We start from the raw sequence: 21,171 nt of genomic DNA, 5'->3' as shown, positions 1-21,171 counted from the left end.
AATTTCCCCTGGGTCATTTTTATAAGTGAAATATGAACATTCACCCACTGAAAGCAAGACAGAGGCAGACAGACAGACATTGGGCACTTTAAAAAATCTATTACAAAATGTCACGGCCCCAGAAGCAAAGATCATATCAGTTCAATTAATAACAAATTGAGTTATAGGTGTAAACTTTGGTGTGCAGCGATTGCCGTAAAATGAGAAAATAGGTTATAGAAATGGGGATGATACATGCCCCACACTCTGAGTATGTGTCTATAACTCAGAATGTATTTCTGTTTAGAGTATTAGTGTTAACATGCTTTCTTAGCAGAGAGTAGAACAGCCGTTATGGTGTATGTTATGAATGCATATTAACAGCACAGACATTTGCATATCTTAACTATAGTAGAAAATGCATAATGAAATTTCATTTGAAAGATTATTGTACAAACATACTGAATCCTTGCTAAATCTTGACATAACAACTTTTTGTTTCCTCTTTTTTGGGGAAAAAAAACTAAGACTATCAAACAATAGATTAATATTCAGAAAACCTCAACACAGATTCTATTCCCCCGCCCCAGCACATCACTACCACCACCAAAGGATTTTATTTCATGTTCAAAGGCAGAAATAGAACAGCCCCAAATGTTTTCATGGAAAAGCTGTTTCTCATTTGTCTGCACATCGCAAAGATAAAATATAAAATCTATCCCTGGGATGAGCTACACCGGTGATAATTTTCTACCAACACGTCATATTATCTGCCCTTGGATTTTGGTTTTCACGCCTGTGATGCCTGTAATACAGTGCGGCTTCTGGAGACTTTGCAACTTCAGAACACAGTGCAACATGCAACATTCATGACAAGGCTGGCTGCTCTGCGGCTTCTGATTCCGACACTTACGCTCCTTCACATTTGAAAAGTAAACTAGATTTGAGAACAAACAAAACCTGCACCTGGTCTTCCTATAGAAACTCTCTGTGCTGATATAAAAAGTATATGTAGTTTCTGAACCACAAGCTATAGGAAATAGACTCAAGGCACCCATTACCAGGGCTATCCCCTTAAACAAGACATTTTGAAATGCCTTTGGCATATCGGATTATTTAAAAAAAAAAAAAAAACATGGGCTAGGCCAACCTACCCACCTATTTTAAGTTACGTGTGTATAGCCTTATTTTTATTTTAAATTTGCATTTTTAAACCAAACCATTGAGAGAAAAAAATAACCCTCCTTTACTTAGCATGATTCTTCTTTTTGTCAACTTCTTCCAAATTTTTCTAAAACAGTCCAAGAAAAGTCAGGTAACTTTGAGAGGAGACGGAAATGAGTGGGGTATGACAGGAGAAAAGCTGCATTTAGCTTGAGGCCCCCGATGCCAATTTGGAACTAAAATGCATTAAAGCAGCAGAATTTTAAACCTTTCAAAACTGGGATTTATAAGGGGAATGCTAACACAGATTCAACAGTTACGACTCTGCCAGGGATTACTTTAATACCAAAAGCATACTGTCTCACTTTATAGAAAGAGATTACTCAGTTGTCAAACAACAAAGGTTGTATTTGTCTATTTTTAAACTTTTATTTTTTTTTTAAATAACTTTTAACTTTAGTGACAGGCAATCCTGAAATAAAATGTCCTCTTATTTCAGGGGTTGAAGGTGATGGTGGCAGGGTAGTAGAGAAAAGAAGAAGGTGAGGATTGCCTCTGGCTTCACAGTTCATTTTATCCACAAGGCTTTGCCAGCCTTGCTTAACTGTTTCTGCCCTGCTTTTGTTAAGAAACCAAAAGGGAAAAGTGGGAGGAAAAAGATAAATATGAAATAAATCTGACAGAGAAAAATAACTGGACACTGATATAAAGATGAGAAGATATTTAAATTGATTTTGATCTACAGGGGAAAAAATGTGAAGGGATGATTTTTAGGAGAAAGGGAAAAAAATCTGAAAGCTCTAAAAATAGGAAAGCTAACCTTTGATTAAAATACTCATCAGAATGTCAGGGAGAGAAAGATAAAAACGTAAGTGATCATTTTTATGTTTATTGTTTATGAAATGAAATGAGGAACAGGTCAGTGAAGGCTGTAAAGACAGGGACAAGAGAGTAAAGTTGTGACTTTGGGAAGAGGGCATGAGAATATAGTTTGAAATCTTTTCACAGTGGGCTTGCAGTTGTCTGTGCATTTTATACAGATACACAAAGAATCTCTCTGAAAAGTTGTTGAAAGATACCAGCAAGTGTAGAAAGGGGAGCATCTGAGCATGTCTTTCACAGACCCCAGATGGAGAAACTGTTCTTTTATTCCAAATTCTTAAGAAGCACAGAAGTCTTACATGTTAATAAGAGAACACACAGACACACACCCATAAGTTTCATGCCATGAAACAAAACAAGGAAATCAGAAGACCTTTGTTGATCCCCGTTCGCTTACACAAATCTTAGTTTGGTTAAGCATCTCAAGACCATTTTCCTGATTTCAGCTCCTTTTCACTGCCTTTTTTTCCCCTGGGTACCCAGGTGCACAAACGGGATGGTGATCTTTACAAAACATCAACAATAACAACAACAACAACAACAAAAAAAACCTCTCTCGCTCACACAAAAGCCCATCTTGTAAATGAATGGAATATTAACGACTCCCTAATAGTTGTACCGTTGGCAGGGCGAAACTGAACACTAACACAGCTATTTCTACAGATTGCCGGTGAAGCCGAAGCAGCTCGAGGAGAAACGCACCTACTGTATGAGAAAGGCTGGTGCAGATTTTTTCCTATCAGTCTAACCTTCTGTGTTGATGCATGAATGCTGGTACCCACTTACAGGGATGCCAGATGATCAGTGCAGAATGAAGGTCCCAAGAGAGAGGATCACATGGTTCTCTCTGCCCTGTGACGTCACTAGCAGATGGCATGGGTACCAGCTCTGGCAGTTGGCATCAATGTCACTTTTTAGAGATCAATGAGATAGTGCAGATACACACAGATCTAGAGACTCCAGGAGACGATGCGACACTCAGCCTGAAAAGATTTGGAAGATCCAAAATGAAAACTGATTATTGAATGAAATTAAAACCTAAGGTAATATAAATAAAGATATACTTCAATTGATGCTGGCTTTGCATGCAAGTATTTAAAGATACAGTGTCACTGTCTTATAGTATTTATATGCTCTTTGTCATCTATAACTTCTTATCATATTTCATTCTTATGATGTAATTATCACATACTTTCACTGCTATTATGTAACTGCAAGTATGTGGACATTACTAAGAGTTTGTGTGTGTGTGTGTGTGTGTGTGTGTGTGTGTGTGTGTTGAGGGAGCTAGAGATTGTTAAATTAAAAAGTCTCTGTTTTATCATGCCTATTTGTTTGAAGACTTTGGATGAAAATACTTGCTGCTTCACCAAACAAAAGCCAAATGGCATTTGAAACACAAATTATTTTTCCCTTTCATTCAGGATTCTGAATACACGTGCACAATTGCAGTCAGAATCCTTGGACCGTTCCTGTCAGATATTAGCTAGAGGGAGACTTCTGTGGTTCGTAGAACAAAAACACTATGAGAGTGTTTTTTGTCAGGATGATTTGAATAGCAGTAAACAATTACATTGAGAAAAATTTTAAATAGAAAAGGAGTCTCACTATTTTCTTTGACTTAAAATAATGCCAGTGATTTTGAAAATTTATTTATAGAGTTTATCCCAAATTAGCCTAATCCTCTCCCCACTTTTTTTTTTTTTTTTTTTTTGGTAAAGGTTTGGAAAATAGTGCTCTTTTACATATTTCTGTACTGATCAGAAAGAAAGCAGTTTTCTAAATTGGCTCTGATTAATCTTCTCTTTAAATTTGTGTATTTCTACAGCTACTACCTAAATTCACTGCTGTATAATACAGTAAATAAAGTTAAGGCTTATTTTCTTCCTAAAAAAAAAATCTCCACAAATTTGTCAGCTAATGGAGAAGCAGCATTTTTTCTTTTAAAAACTGGTGACTCTTCTCATTTTGCACTCAGGGGAATTGGAATTAATGAAATTCTGCATTGCTATATCATGTTTTGCATTTGATTGAATTCCACAGTCCTTTTTGTGTATTAAAAATCAGTTTAAAATCAAAGAGAAACGGAGGTAGTGGTGGTATTACAATAAATACTTTATGTTTTATTTTCTTTTGATAGTTTGCCTGTATACAATAATCCTATTGCATGTGTCAATTTTTTTATAATTAGTAGGCTGCACAAACTCAAAATTTTTATTTAATATAAAAAAATAGTCCTGGAATCAGTTTTTTCTTATGTTTTCGTATTCTTATGATTAAGTCATTGAATATGTTTTACGTGTATAAACTTTAAAAATGAAAACACTTTAAATATTGTGCTGGCATTTTTTCAGGTAATTTAAGGTTAGAGAACCATGTTAACACTACCGTTTGATGAGTCTGTTGTAATGCCAGAATCCCAGATGTGCAGAAAGTTTTCTAGAGAATGCGAGGACCAGAAGCAAATTAAGAAACCAGAAAGCTTTTCCAAACAGATTGTCCTTCGAGGAAAGAGCATCAAAAGGGCCCCTGGAGAAGAGACTGAGAAAGAAGAAGAGGAGGAAGACAGAGAAGAGGAAGATGAAAACGGGTTGCCCAGAAGGAGGGGTCTTAGGAAAAAAAAGACGACCAAGCTCCGACTGGAGAGGGTCAAGTTCAGGAGACAGGAAGCTAACGCGCGGGAGAGGAACAGGATGCATGGCCTCAATGACGCCCTGGACAATTTGAGAAAAGTGGTTCCCTGCTATTCTAAAACCCAAAAACTGTCCAAAATAGAAACTTTACGACTGGCCAAAAACTACATCTGGGCACTTTCTGAAATTCTGAGAATCGGCAAGAGACCTGATCTGCTCACGTTCGTCCAAAACTTATGCAAAGGTCTTTCCCAGCCAACTACAAACTTGGTGGCAGGCTGCTTGCAGCTCAATGCCAGGAGTTTCCTGGTGGGTCAGGGCGGGGAGGCTGCACACCACACAAGGTCACCCTACTCTACCTTCTACCCACCCTACCACAGCCCTGAGCTCACCACTCCCCCAGGGCATGGAACTCTTGATAATTCCAAGTCCATGAAACCCTACAATTATTGCAGTGCGTATGAATCCTTCTATGAAAGCACTTCCCCTGAGTGTGCCAGCCCTCAGTTTGAAGGTCCCTTAAGTCCTCCCCCAATTAACTATAATGGGATATTTTCCCTGAAGCAAGAAGAAACCTTGGACTATGGCAAAAATTACAATTATGGCATGCATTACTGTGCAGTGCCACCCAGGGGTCCCCTTGGGCAGGGTGCCATGTTCAGGTTGCCCACCGACAGCCACTTCCCTTACGACTTACATCTGCGCAGCCAATCTCTCACCATGCAAGATGAATTAAATGCAGTTTTTCATAATTAATGAGGAAAATGAAAATAAACAGTGGTCATTCACCTCCCCCGTCTAATTAAGACAAAGCAGATGCTTGTGGGCTGAATAATTGGCACAACTCTATCTAAGGTGTTTACTAGTTTCTGGAGTGTGTTTCAACTATTGTGAGAATTTTCTATGTAATAATAAATCTCTTTTCCTATGAGAACTTCTTTTCCTTTCCTTTTGTTCTGTAAAGCACTGTGATTTTGTTTCTACTGGAAGGATTTATTTTTCATGTTTTATTTTCTTTTAAATTCATTTAATTTGTTTGAGCAAGGTGTCTAAGAATATACTGTTGAATAAAGACATGCACACAGCATAATTCAATGTCTACTTCAGTTGTACAGTAAGTAATTATGAAAATGCATGTTATTAAAATCAAATGAATAAAATGTGTTTATAATTATTAGGAATTTATATATTATGTATCTCTGAAAAATCAAACATTTAAAAAATTGAGAATAACACTAAGCTGACAATGATATTGGAAGATGCATTTGAGGATGTACAACAGTATAAAAAGCTATGCAATTTTCTTTTTATTAAGAATGAGTCTAAATGCATTGGATTGGTAACTATTCCTCTTCAAGGATTTGCAGATGGGGCAACGTGATATTTGGGTAGGTGGTGTCATAATTTGGAACAATTATTTCAATCCTAAACAAAAAATTTTCAGCACTTGTTTTGTATTGTTCAGAAATTATCTGTACAGGTTTGTTATCACAATGTATAATTGTGTTTTTCCACCCACATTTTTAAAGCAATTAAATAGATATTTCCACTCCTAAAGGACATCTATTAACTGTGATATTTTTGCATGATACTTATTATTTCCTGGTACACAGCTGCTTTCTGTCTCCAACCTTCCCTCCTCCCCATTTCAGAAATATTTCTGGATTTCAAAATCAGACGAGATAAAACAAATTTCTTAAACAAAATGGCCAAAGTGCTTACATGATTGTTTTTTAAGTAACTTAAATGAAAGAAGAGGTGCCCATGAGGGTTAAACATCCTGGGGAAATAATGATAAATCCTGGTAACCTTCAGCTCGAGCCGAAATTTGGTGGCAAATTTCCAGCAAACACCAGAGTGGATGTTAAAACTGGAAGGTTTTCCTCTGTGCCTTTTAAATAAGTCTGGCCGATTAGAGGCTAAATTCTGTGTGAGTGTAAGTTTAAACCCTACTGGAAAAACGCAAAGCAGCTCGCCCTCTTAAGCACAACTAAGCCCCTTCCAAAATAAAAACCAAGGTGGCAGTGACCTCACTCCAGATGCTCCTGTACTCAGGTTGCCTCCCGAGAGCAAGATGGGGACAGCTGCGAAGGCTGGTGAGGCCACTAGAAATGGGTCCCGGGGTGGCAGGACCGCGCGGGGCTGGTTGGGCCGGGGCAGGGGTCCGCGGCCCACGGCTGCGCCCACGCTGCCCTCTTTTGTGCCCTGAAGGCCCGACGGCGCCTCGCGGGAGGCGCGGCGAGGAGTGAAGGCGGCTTTCCTTCACCTGCGGTCACCGGCGCGCAGGGACACGGGCTGCACTGCCCGGGTGCGGCCCGCAGTGGGCGCCCTCGGGCCTGGGGCCGCGGTTCTCGTACCGTGTGGCCGCGGAAGAGACTTCACCATCGTCGGGGGCGGGCCCGCCAGACCCTGCCCCGAACCGGGAGGAGGCGACCTCTTGGCGATGAGGCCCCGAAAGGTGGGAAAAGGGTTCCCCACTTCACCTGTGCAGCGGGGCACGCGCGGCGGCGACCGCTCCAGTTTGCCCAAGTTCGGCTAAAGACCTGCTTCGTCCTGCCGCTCCACGGCTGGCGGGGTTTCTTGAGCCAAGTTCGAGAGACGCAGCTTCCCTGGTCTCCAAGCTCCCCTGCCTTAAACTCCCCGTCCCGCGGCGCGTATGGCCGCTGCGCTCCCACGGGCAGGGGTGCCAGTAGTCGCTGGCGCGGGACTGGACGGGTGATGAAAGCACTTGCCCCTTCAAACCCCTCGAAGGCAGGGGCAAAGGAGTCGGGAAAGGGGAAGCCGAGTGCCCCCTTAGGGACAGAGAGAAGTTTGCCTTAGGTAGAGAGCCAGCCGCCTGTCCCCTGTGTGTCGCGGACGCAGGAGTGACTGGCCGTTGCTTCCTCGCATCCTCGAACACCTGCCCTTCCCTGGGACTGTGTCCTGGGCTGCCTGGCCTCGTTAAGGTCCCCCAGACGCTGACTCTGATCATTGCTCATCGTGTCTGAGCAAAGAGCACGAAAGTGAGGAAGCATCTGAAACTAGAAGAATCTGTTGTGTTTAATTTTTAAAACAGGCAGTTCTGTTTAGCCTTTAGCGGAATAGGTGCGGTCTCTCCCCCTACCCTTGCTCTCTCCAAGGTGACCCGCCCTGCGCCTTCTCAGTGTCTGGTTGGTCCAGAAAACCTTTGAAAGCTGTATAGTGTTTCCACGGTCACAAACTCATGTTGGAAGTAGAGGCTGCAACAGGAGATGCGTTCTCTTGTCTCCCTTCTGGCAATGTGGGAAAGCTACGAAGAAAAGCAGCTGGCTGAATGTCTGGGGAAGAAGCAAACATTCAGAAAAAGCGTCTCATCTGAGAGCTTTCTTCGCATGAAATTCAAGGAAGAGTGGGACTGTAGGCAAAGACCCCAGAGATAATGAAATTTCTTCTGTAATTGGGATGCACAAATCTGATGTGTGCTCTCTCCTTCAGTGGACTGGTGGAATCCAGGATACTGTGCTGTGTGTGAGCAGGGTGTGTGGGACTGATTCCTGTGACTTAATCATCCTTCAGATTTCAGATGACTCCTGGAATCACCCAGTTGCCCCCTTTACACTCACCAAGGGCAGAGTATCAGTTCTCTTCCTTAATAGGGCTGTCTCTGTTCCCTGTTGACTGCAACCCCAAGAAATCATTTGATTTGTTCATTCATACACCAACATCACAGATTCAATGCCCTGCAGAATCCTTTTAAGTGATACTTTTATGGTATCACTCCAGTGGAAGAGGAAATAGTATAGGACAGAGACTGCAGTTTAGGATCAGGAAGGCTTGGAAACAGATTTGGGTCAAAATGCTACTTCACTGCTAACCTGTTATTGCAACCACAGTGAGATAGTACACAGCACCCAGGAGGTTTAAGGTCAGAATACCTTAGCTCCTTGCCCAATTCCTGACCTCATACTTTCCTTACCTCCCAGGATGAGAGGTCTTTACTGTCTTTCAAATTGATTAAGCATCTCTTCTTTTGAGTATTATGTGACTCCCATATTTAACTTCTCAAAAGTTTGTCTTTTCTCCTTCAACAGGATTAATATATATATATATATATATATATATATTATATATATATATTATATATACATACATCTATATAAGTGGTCTTAACAAAGTACTCTTGCCTGAAAAATCCCATGGACGGAGGAGCCTGGTAGGCTGCAATCCATGGGGTCGCTAAGATCCAACACAACTGAGCGACTTCACTTTGACTTTTCACTTTCATGCATTGGAGAAGGAAATGGCAACCCACTCCAGTATTCTTGCCTAGAGAATCCCAAGGGTGGGGGAGTCTGGTGGGCTGCCATCTACGGGGTCGCACAGAGTTGGACACGACTGAAGCAACTTAGCAGCAGCAGCAGCAGCAACAAAGTAAAGATGCGTTTCTCACTCATATAAGAGAAGCAGTAGGTAACATAGGACCTGTATGGCTGTTCAAAGGCACCAGAAGCTTAGGCTCCATCTCCCTTTCTACTCCACTAAACTTAGTATGGGGCTTTCATTCTCAAGTTCACCTCATGGCCCAAGATGGCTGCTGGAGTTTAGTCATTGCATCCTCATTCCAATTAAGAAGCAGAAAAGAGGGTGGCAAAAGGATATGCCACATACATGATCAGATCACTTTAGAGAATATTTGTGAAAGCAGGCCCCCAATGACTCTACTTATATTTCACTGACCACTTCGAGATTCAAGAGAAACTGCAAAATACATTCTTTTCATCAGAACATAGTGCCACCTGGAATGAATTCAGGTCCTGTGAATAAGACAAACAAAAAGGAGAAAATGGATATTGGTTAGGCGTCTAGTATCTATCAATCTCTGCCATGCGTCTCCTCTAAATTCTGAAGCCTCAAGGTTTGAACCTCACCTTTTACACTTTGAGGACCTCCTAAGCAGTTTGCCTTGCACATCATAGGTATTCATTATAATTTTCAGCTGTTTCAAAAATCCTCATGATGGTTTGGAAGGGAAACATTTCAAGACATGTCTTCCATCTGTGTGTTAATGAGATACACTGCATATCAAACCTCCACTGGACCACTGATGCAGTACATCCATCCTTCATTAGTATCCCTTGAGGGACTGTCTTGAATCACACTGACCTTTATATCCCCACACTGCACTGCTCCTGGCCTCCAACATAATACTTGCATGCCACCCATGGCATCACCTGCCTTACTCACAAGAGTTTAGCCTGCCAGATAAGAGGCTTAGTACAGTGAGCCCCATCCCTTTCCGGCTGTATGGTTTGCTTGCCTCTTTCCAAGACCAACGTCTTTACCTCTGCTGTTCACCAGTTCCTTCTTCTCCTCTCTCAGATCTTATACTTTTCCTAAGTATTTTTTTTTTCTGTTTCTACTATCTCTTTCCTCTTTGACTACATACATTCATGCTACCAAATAGTTTCTTTGGCTTCCCCAGCTTATAGATTCTAAGCAGATTTGTTCTTAAGTCCAGTCCTCCTCCTCTCTCCTTGTGAAATGCAAGACCTCCAGTCTCTTGCTGTCTGGATTTTGAAAGCATGAAAGGAGAGGATTTCATCTACCATTCCTGGCGCTACCGATGCCTTTTCTCAGGCATGCCCCCATGCACAGGTTGCCTGTGCCAGTGCCACCTCCAATGAAGCATTATGTGGCCGAAGTTATACTGTGTAGCCCACCTGGTGTCACCGACACACCTTTGACCCCCATCAAATGTCTTCTGAGTGTTTGTGATCTCCCTTAAAACTGCTTTCCTTCTCTCTCACCTCTATGTGGGTCTCTGGCTTATACCAAAAAAATATGTTCATATTTTGAAGAGAGGGCAAAGCTCTTGAGTTCCTGATAAGGGTCTCTTGCTTTAATGACCCAGCTCTCTTGGTCCCAAGGCACTCAGGCACACAGGGAGATGGGTCTGGGTAGATTCAAACATGGCCTCTTGTTTTTTCAAAGCTTGTCTCCCCTTGGCACTGATACTGAGTTGTCTTCAATGCATCTGAGCCATTCCATATGTGTGGGGTATCCTCCCTTTCCAACTGCTGCTGCTGCTAAGTCGCTTTAGTCGTGTCTGACTCTGCGCGACCCCATAGATGGCAGCCCACCAGGCTCTCCCGTCCCTGGGATTCTCCAGGCAAGAACACTGGAGTGGGTTGCCATTTCCTTCTCCAATGCATGCAAGTGAAAAGTGAAAGTGAAGTCGCTCAGTCGTGTCCGACTCTTAGTGACCCCATGGACTGCAGCCCGCCAGGCTCCTCCATCCATGGGATTTTCCAGGCAAGAGTACTGGAATGGGGTGCCATTGCCTTCTCCGTCCCTTTCCAACAGGAACCCTATTTATTAATCAGGCTTCAGTGGAAACCCCAAATAGGACAAGGTTCAAGTTCTTCCTGTGAGTAGCTGTATACCAGGAGCATAGGAAGGGGAGGGTCTATGCCCTGTACTCTTATACTAAAGTATATTAACATGATGCTCTAACCTAGGCAGAAACCCAGCTATGTATATGAGGTGAGCTCAATCATGTTTGACTCTGTGACCCCACAGACTATAGCCCACCAGCCTCCTCTATCTGTGTAATTGTATAGGCAAGAATAGAGGAGTGGGTTGCCATGCCCTCCTCCATGGGATCTTCCTGACCCAAGGATTGAACCTGCATCTCTTGCCTCTCCTACATTGGCAGACCAATGGCTCTTTACCACTGAGCCACGTGGGAAGCACTGTGTATATAAGGCTTTCTTTCCAAGAGAAATCAAACCAAAGCAGCAACAAAAGACCCTTCATCTTTGTAAAGCCCCCACCTAGACTTTTCCCCTCTTTCCTTCCTAGCCAAAGTTCTTCAATAAGTATTTGTCTCCAGAACGTCTCACCTTCTCTAGCACCTTCTCTCTTTAATCTGCTGTAGCCCTTCTTTCATCTCTACCACCTGAGGCTCCATGTATTTTAATATTTACCCCTAAAAAATCCTTTTAACAAAGCATATTAATGTTTCAAAGAAAGAACTGTGCCCCAGCCAACAAGAAGCTACCGCGGGCTTAGCAGCCAGTGAACCAGCCCTGGGGCAAGCGCCGTGCCCCTGTGGCGCCTCTGGGAGGTGAAGGGCTGGGACAAAAGGATGTGGCTCCACGTGCTGGTTGGGCACTGCGGGCCAAGGAAGGAGGTGGACATCCTGGACCAGAGAGGGTTTAGACAGATGGGTAAATAAATAAATAAGAAAAAGGAAGGGGGGCAGGGTGGGGAGTGTATAAAAACCACTGACAAAAAGAATTCAGATATCATCAAATTGGAAAAGTTGACTAGAGCTCTCATTATACAAGGCCCTGGGGGCCAGGTGGGGAATACAGAGGATCACCCAAGGGTGTTAAGGCTGAGGGCCCAACTTTCTCAGTTACTTCCATTAGCTTTGCACCCCTGGGCAAGCAACACGCATGATATTGCAGATTCTTAGTTTCTGATAAAATAAGGTTCATAACGAAAAAACGGTTTACTGATATTCAATGCTTTTCATCCAATCCTTATTCTCATTGCTGTCTCTCTGGCTGCTCCCGCCCTCCCAAGCTATCGTGGGTTTCCTCTCACTTTATTAACTATCCTTCTGTGTGCTTCACAAGCCCATCCTCCCCTTACCTTTCCTCGGCCCTTTGCACCTCTTCCTTGCCTTGCAGACCCCACTTCTCCTCCTGTCCCATCTATATGAAAACTACGAGATCTGCACTTAAGCCCACCAAATATCTTCACTTGAATATCCCATTGTCTTCTAAAACAGTCTATAATGAAACACTACGCCTAAACACTCCCCCTCCAAAACACTACCCGCTCCTACCAGCCTTATTCAGAACATTACTGAAGTTTCCTGTGAATAAAGTCTCTGAGCCTTCTTTGTTTAAATGAGCACAAATGTGAAAAACATTTTGTGTAAAAAAAAAAAAAAAATTAAATATTTCTTATATTTCCTTCTTTTTCTGGCCATTGCCCTTTGAAGTTAGTCTTCAGGTTCTGTTGACTCCCCTTATCCCTTCACATCTAGACTAATTTACCAATCTCCAAACTAATTACTTCCTGGTGGCTCAGTCTGTAAAGAATATGCATGCAATTCGAGAGACCTGGATTTGATCCTTGGGTCCAAAAAGATCCCCTGGAGAAGGAAATGGCAACTCACTCCAGTTTTCCTGCTGGGAAATTCCCATGGACAGAGGAACTTGGCGGGCTACAGTCCATGGGGTCACAAGAGTTGAACATGACTTAGCGACTAAATAACCACCCCCAAGCTAAACACCCCTACTCCACCCTTCCTCCTTCCAGCCAGTTTCCCAAGGTCAGCTTAATCTTCCCAAACTACTCTAACACTCAAATCCCTTAGAGTAACATCTTTCATAGTTCTCATTTTCTATCTGATGAATAATAAAAATTTTTAATTTGTCTAAATTCTCCATATTGAAAGTTAAATCAACTGCTGACCTCATATAGGAGTTAGAATTTATAAAGAGCGTTTCATGTATTCATCTTATTTAATCCTGGGAATTTTATCATGAGATAATAATCCTTATGATTCTTATTTTATTGGAAACAGAATCAGCCAAGTCATATCACTCATCCATGGGCTCAGAGACCATAGACATAAGTGGACAAAGCCAGTTCTCAGATTTTTGCCCCTTAGTTGAGCACCTAAGTTTTCATGTCCTCTTTTCCAACCTGATATCCTGTTTCATTATATAAATGGTTTTCACCCACTTTTTTTTTTTAAGCATCAGTACCCTTTATTTTCAGATGATTTCTTAGGAGCTAGTATACACATGAAAATGTTTCTGACCTTGGTAAAGATAGGTGTGGAGAGTCAAGAACCAAGACACTCCCCATCTCTGCCCTAGCTCCTGAGATATCTTTGAGGAGCAAGATTAGATAACCTCTACTCTACATCTGGTTCCATTACTTTATGGCAGATAGATGGGGAAACAGTGGAAACAGTGTCAGACTTTTTTGGGGGGAGTTCAGAAATCACTGCAGATGGTGATTCCAGCCATGAAATTAAAAGACGCTTACTCCTTGGAAGGAAAGTTATGACCAACCTAGATAGCATATTCAAAAGCACAGATATTACTTTGCAAACAAAGGTCCGTCTAGTCAAGGCTATGGTTTTTCCAGTGGTCATGTATGGATGAAAGAGTTGCACTGTGAAGAAAGCTGAGCGCTGAAGAATTGATGCTTTTGAACTGTGGTGTTGGAGAAGACTCTTGAGAGTGCCTTGGACTGCAAGGTGATCCAACCAGTCCATCCTAAAGGAGATCAGTCCTGGGTGTTCACTGGAAGGAATGATGCTGAAGCTGAAACTCTAATACTTTGGCCACCTCATGCAAAGAGTTGACTCACTGGAAAAGACCCTGATGCTGGGAGAGATTGGGAGCAGGAGGAGAAGGGCACAACAGAGGATGAGATGGCTGGATGGCATCACTGACTCAATGGACATGAGTCTGAGTGAACTCCGGGAGTTGGTGATGGACAGGGAGGCCTGGCGTGCTGTGATTCATGGGGTCACAAAGAGTTGGACACGACTGAGCGACTGAACTGAACTGAACTGAACTCTACAGACACACATGCTTGCATGCTAAGTTGCTCCAGTTGTATCCGACTCTTTGTGACATCATGGACTGTAGCTGCCAGGCTCCTCTGTCAATGGGATTCTCAGGCAAGAAGAGTGGAGTGGGGTGCCATGCCCTCCTCCAGGGGATCTTCCAACCCAGTGATCGAACCCACCTCCTGCATTGGCAGGCAGGTTCTTTACCACTAGGACAACCTGGGAAGTCCCTACAGGTGTACATCCCTGGTTGAACATGTTTACTGTATGTTGATCCTCCAGCTGTTGAGACGCTCTCATTTCTATTCTTTATCATTTCAAACTCACGTGTCCTTCAAGGCCACCTACATGAAGCTTCCCAGTTCTCTCTAGTGTGCAGTGACGTCATGCTGCTCTGAAGTCACAGCTCTATTGTTTGGATCACATAGTTGTCAACTAAATGTTCACTGTCTAGACATCGTGTTATAATCAAAATCTCATTTAGGTCATACATTGCTATTTTTTAACTTTTTATTTTGTATTGGGATATAACTGGTTAACAATGTTGTGGTAGTCTTATGTGAACAGCAAAGGGATTCAGCCATACATACACATGTAAACGTGCCTTGCTATTTAAGTTAGAGATTTGACTAGATTGTACACTCTATGTGAGCAGGGGCAATGTTTTAATCCTCCTTGTGCCTCTATGGGGCATGCAGTCATTAAGTTCTTGATTCATTGATTGTAATTAGTGCTATAAGGTCTTGTTTTATTTCAGAGTAACCTCAGTTCAAAGGCAAAACAGCACAAAACCTTCATATCCAACAACTGACACTGAGCAACCATGTAAGATTCAGATTTTTCACCTTTAAAGTGAGAATAACACATATGTCATAGGGTTTTGAAGATAAAATGCAATCTTTATGAAAAGTGCTTAGCCCACTTCCTGATTCAAATTAAGCAAGCAGCTGATGAAACTGCTATTATTTCTATTACAAGTATGGTATAAGCATATTTTTATACCTGGTTTCTCTCCAAAGTTTGAAAAAGGTAGTACTGCAATGAGAACTCTGAAGAAGAGAGGTTGAAGAATCTTTTCAATATCAGGAAGGGGAGGAAGACTCAAATAAGTTCAGAGAATTTACATTGGAGTATAAAGCAGGAACCAAAAAAGAAAAAGTTTAAAGGACTCATCAGAATTGCCTACAAGAATCCAATCAAGTCCTAGATTTGGAGGTCAGGATTCTCAAGTTTTGCTAAGCATCAAAATCACCCAGAGATCATTTTTTGGAACGTCAGTTCTCAGGTTCCACCTCTGCTTACTATTTCCTTTGCTACTTCATCACCTGGTCCACATACGTCCCTGGAATGTCAATACCAGAGACATTGGTATGGTATGTTTGTGACTCTTTGTGACCCCATGGACTATAGCCCACCAGGCTTTTCTGTCCATGGGTTTCTCCAGGCAAGAATTCTGGAGTGGTTTCCCATTTCCTTCTCCAGGGGATCTCCCTGACCCCGGGATCAAACCCAGGTCTCCCGCATTGCAGGCATATTCTTTACTGTGTAAGCCACCATGGAAGCCCCCCAAAACATTCAGTTCAGTTCAGTCACTCAGTCGTGTCTGACTCTTTGCAACCCCATGAATCACAGCACACCAGGCCTTCCTGTCCATCACCAACTCCTGGAGTTCATTCAAACTCGTGTCCATCGAACAGGTGATGCCATCCAGCCATCTCATTCTCTGTCATCCCCTTCTCCTCCTGCCCCCAATCCCTCCCAGCATCAGAGTCTTTTCCAATGAGTCAGCTCTTCGCATGAGGTGGCCAAAGTATTGGAGTTTCAGCTGCAGAATCAGTCCTTCCAATGAACACCCAGGACTGATCTCCTTTAGGATGGACTGGTTGGATCTCCTTGCAGTCCAAGGGACTCTCAAGAGTCTTCTCCAACACTACAGTTCAAAAGCATCAATTCTTCGGCGCTCAGTTTTCTTCACAGTCCAACTCTCACATCCATACACGACCACTGGAAAAACCATAGCCTTGACTAGACGGACCTTTGTTGGCAAAGTAATGTCTCTGCTTTTGAATATGCTATCTAGGTTGGTCATAACCTTCCTTCCAAGAGGTAAGTATCTTTTAATTTCATGGCTGCAGTCACCATCCGCAGTGATTTTGGAGCCCAGAAAAATAAAGTCTGACACTGTTTCCACTGTTTCCCCATCTATTTGCCATGAAGTGATGGGACCGGATGCCATGATCTTCATTCTCTGAATGTTGAGTTTTAAGCCAACTTTCTCACTCTCCTCTTTCACTTTCATCAAGAGGCTTTTTAGTTCCTCTTCACTTTCTGCCATAAGGGTTGTGTCATCTGCATATCTGAGGTTATTGAGATTTCTCCCAGCAATCTTGATTCCAGCTTGTGCTTCTTCCAGCCCAGTGTTTCTCATGATGTACTCTGCATAGATGTTAAATAAGCAGGGTGACAATATGCAGCCTTGATGTACTCCTTTTCCTATTTGGAACCAGTCTGTTGTTCCATGTTCAGTTCTAACTGTTGCTTCTTGACCTGCATATAGGTTTCTCAAGAGGCCGGTTAGGTGGTCTGGTATTCCCATCTCTTTGAGAATTTTCCAGTTTATTGTGATCTACACAGACAAAGGCTTTGGCATAGTCAATAAAGCAGAAATAGATGTTTTTCTGGAACTCTCTTGCTTTTTCCATGATCCAGCAGATGTTGGCAATTTGATCTCTGGTTCCTCTGCCTTTTCTTCAACCAGCTTGAACATCTTGAAGTTCACGGTTCACGTATTGCCGAAGCCTGGCTTGGAGAATTTTGAGCATTACTTTACTAGCGTGTAAGATGAGTGCAATTGTGCGGTAGTTTGAGCATTCTTTTGCATTGCCTTTCTTTGGGATTGGAATGAAAACTGACCTTTCCAAAACGTATTAACTCCTGCTAAATCTGAACAGTATGAATATTTTTCTAAGTACAAGTTTGACTGAGGTTGCACATTGTGATACAAATTTAGTATAGTGAACTTAATCAATATATTGTTAATAAAATAAAAAATGGAGTCCCTTGCATATAGTAAAAGTAAGTACTAGTTCATCTGAAACTTTGTTTCATATACACACATTCTCACACATAGAGTACAATGTATTTTATGACATCGAATGTCAGGTAAAGATGAGTGAAAGAAAAGCTGAAATGTCTTTTCAACTCTCAGAAAGATAGTTGGAAACAGACTATAGAAAAGAACTAAGAAGAGGAAGAATACTGGGTGCCCATTAGTGTTTGGCAATTGATTGATGAATTGGAAGAATTGATGCTTTTGAACTGTGGTGCTAGAGAAGACTCTTGAGAGTCCCCTGGACAGCAAGGAGATCAAACCAGTCAATCCTAAAGGATATCAACCCTGAATATTGATTGGCAGGACTGATGCTGAAGCTCCAATACTTTGGCCACCTGATGTGCAGTGCCGACTCATTGGAAAAGACCCTGATGCTGAGAAAGACTGGGGACAAAAGGGGAAGAGAGTGGCTGAGGATGAAATGGGTAAGTAGTAGCACCAACGCAATGGACATGAACTTGAGCAAACTCTGGGAGATAGTGGAGGACGGGGAAGCCTGGAGTGCTGTAGTCCGTGGGGTCACAAAGAGCAACTGAACAACATTAGTGTTTGTGTTAAAGAAGAAAGCAAGTGCAGTTCCAACATGAGTCTCAGCCTTTGTACAGCAGTGTTGGTCAGGAATATCACAGCTGTGTGATCTGCTGAGACACAAAGGTCGTTTTTCTTTCCAACTTTCGAGCAGTCAGCACTCTAGGCAAAAAGTTGGATAAACATGTAGAAGACCTGAGATAAGTCATTAGCAATGGTACCCAACTATTTTGGCATTCTTCCTAGTACACTTCTGAAATACATGCACTCTTAAATCCCCCTTGCTGAATGTTCTGTATTTATTTCTTCTCAAATATAATGGAAGTAAAATTAGTCATGAAGGAGTATTTTGTGTGTTTATATTAAGACATAACCCGAGATAACAGAGGACATCCACATGGATCCTGACCTGAGACTGTCCCTCCTCTTTTGTGTATAAATACAGACTTGCATTAAATACAGATTTCCTCATGGCAGTATCTTAAAAGACTGTGGGCTTATCCCAATGGATAGGGCTTTCCTGGTGGCTCAGGGGGTAAAGAATCCACATGCAATGCAGGAGATGGGGGTTCGATCCCCAAGTTGGGAAGATCCCCTGCAGGAGGAAATGGCAACCCACTCTGGTATTCTTGCTAGGAGAATCCCACAGACAGAGGAGCCTGGCGGGCTACAGTCCATAGGGTTGCAAAAAGTTGGATGTGACTGAGCAGCTTAGCACACATCCACATAATGGATAAACTGGTCTTTGTGCATCTTCTCCAAGACTGTCTCATGGACTTGGAAAATAAAAGAGCTATCTCCCCAACCAACTTTTAAAATTTTATTATTTACTGCATCTGGAGATTGCAAATTCCTACTGAGTAACCACACAAGGGGGTCCCATGTCACATCAAATAGGATCTAGACGGGCATGTAGACTGACCAGCACCAGCAGAAAACTGGAATTGTAGTTAAAAAAAGGAAACTGTACCAGAATCTCACCTTCCCTGCTGTATATTCAGGACTCTGTAGACATAGATTTCAATTAGTATGTGACTCAATGCCAATGGAGAGAGGAATAGAAGTACTGCCAAGCTTCCTTACAAAACACTAGGGCAACACTTGCGTAATAGCTGTATGCCTTTTAAAAAGACATATTTATGAATTCTTGGAGGTTTCATTTTCTTTTTAAAAAAATTAATTTATTTAATTGGAGGCTAATTACTTTATAATATTGTAGTGGTTTTCTTTAATTCAACAAATCAATGCTGTTGGCTTCTTAAGGGAATGTCTGTGAAAAATTACTTCTAATATTTGAACCTTTCAAGGGTGTGTCATTTACAACATTTTTAAGATTCTACTCTAACTGATGATGCTTCCAGCATTAGATGACGATTTAGTAATTATAACACCATCATAACACAGTCCCCCATTTTGCCAACTAAACTACTTTGCATGGTTGGAAACATTCTGAATATAAAAGGAAACTGAGTCACAGTTGCAGTTTGATAACTGAAAGACTCATAAGCATTCAGTGAATGCTTAGAAAAGTACAATATTTCAAAAGTATAAGTGGGATTTACTTATTAAAGGGGATTTTTATATCAGCACTGTTTACTAGGATATAGTAATTCCATGAGGATCATGGAATTTACTAGGTACTATGGCAAGCTACTTAAAAAAAAAAAAGAAAAAACAATATAGTGGGTGTTGGCCTTCACCTTTCTCTGTACCAAAAGGGGGAGAAAAATGAAGGATTCAATGAGAGGAGTTGTTTCTTCAACAATTACTGACTGTGTCCCTGCTCTGATGAGCTCTTCGTTGCTCTGGGCAGTGAGGATACAGGGACACGACGAGACCAGCTCCCTGATCTCATGGAGTTTCCGGTGTGGTGAGGATGCCTGTGTGTCCTTCACCCAGGTAAGAGGCTGTGCCACCTTGCACCACGTGCTACTAAGAGGGGCCACGAAAAGGGTGAGCATGCGGCGAGCAGGCTAGCTGTGTCCTTGCTCTCTTGGATCCCGACTAATCAAGGCTAAAGGGAGATGAATAGAGAGAAATCATAGTACATATTTCCTGGACCCGGAAACTGAGAAAAAATGGTTACACATCTGTGACTTGGATCAGGCAGGTTGGGATAAGAAAGCTCTCAGTTTTTAACTTGTTGAGACTAAATGCCTTGTGGACAGTCACGGTTCAGTTATGTTTAGACGGTTCGATGGCAGCTCTTTAAGTCTGGAGTTCAGGAAACTTTCCCGGTGGTCCAGTAGCTAAGACTCCTCACTTACAATGCAGGGGATGTGGGTTCGATCCCTGGTCAGGGAACCAAGATCCCACATGCCATACAGCGTGGCAGGAAAAAAAAAAAAAGCCTGGAGCTCAGGAGAAGTATCTGAGCTGCAGCTCTAGACTTAGGGGTATGAATAGACCTAAACCCAGAGTGTGGGTTCTGAAAAGAAAACAGGAGTAAGACTAGAGCATTGATGATGTTTCTTTAAGCACAGCCCCCTCCAGTGCTAAGCATGCCACAGGACAAGTTCTCTGTTTGCCTTTGGCGTTATTATCCCAGATTCCTCTCAAAACTGCTGTAGGACCCGTAGCATAACTGTACCAAAACGGGCCTCTGATTTCTGGATAGGATTAATAAGGACCATACGGGAAAATTAAAACATGGTTCCTAATTTTTTTTAAGTTCTTTGTTGTAAAGTTCTGTGTCATGAAATCTGATGGTAACAAGCAGAGGCTGAAACTGACCACTTACACCATTCTATCACTTAAGCTGGACAATCAGTTTAGGAAGTGACAGGAGTATTTTTTTTAAAACCTCTCTAATCCTTATTTGCAATTATCTTATTTTTATTTGCAATTGTGAGAACCATAACAATTGTTTGGTAGCACTTAGGGGAAAATTTAATTAGATATTGTGGAGAAGGCAATGGCAACCCACTCCAGTACTCTTGCCTGGAAAATCCCATGGATGGAGGAGCCTGGTAGGCTGCAGACCATGGGGTCGCGAAGAGTAGGGCACGACTGAGCAACTTCACTTTCACTTTTCACTTTCATGCATTGGAGAAGGAAATGGCACCCCACTCCAGTGTTCTTGCCTGGAGAATCCCAGGGATGGGGAGCCTGGTGGGCTGCAGTCCATGGGGTCGCACAGAGTCAGACACGACTGAAGCGACTTAGCAGCAGCAGCAGCAATTAGATATTGTATGTAAATTACTCAGCCTGACTGACACATAGTGAGTGCTCAATAAATAATAGTATTATTATTTGTGAAGTAGCTGAACATTTAGATGATACAATTCCAATTACTCACAGGCAGATTACCC

The 21,171-nt window shown here is 42.3% G+C and overlaps 1 protein-coding gene across 1 annotated transcript; it reads left to right on the top strand.

The window, feature by feature from the left end:
• Nucleotides 1-2,847: 2,847 nt before the first annotated feature.
• On the top strand, nucleotides 2,848-6,220 carry NEUROD6 (neuronal differentiation 6). Its single transcript, XM_027539478.1, has 2 exons — nucleotides 2,848-3,068; nucleotides 4,380-6,220. Exon 2 carries the CDS (start codon nucleotides 4,401-4,403, stop codon nucleotides 5,412-5,414), a length of 1,014 nt encoding a protein of 337 aa, XP_027395279.1. The 5' UTR covers nucleotides 2,848-3,068; nucleotides 4,380-4,400; the 3' UTR covers nucleotides 5,415-6,220.
• Nucleotides 6,221-21,171: the final 14,951 nt, after the last annotated feature.

This window comes from Bos indicus x Bos taurus, chromosome 4, assembly GCF_003369695.1.
Source record: "Bos indicus x Bos taurus breed Angus x Brahman F1 hybrid chromosome 4, Bos_hybrid_MaternalHap_v2.0, whole genome shotgun sequence".
Lineage (NCBI taxonomy): Eukaryota > Metazoa > Chordata > Mammalia > Artiodactyla > Bovidae > Bos > Bos indicus x Bos taurus.
Note: the sequence above shows the minus strand (reverse complement) of the source record. Positions and strands in the feature narration are given on the sequence as shown.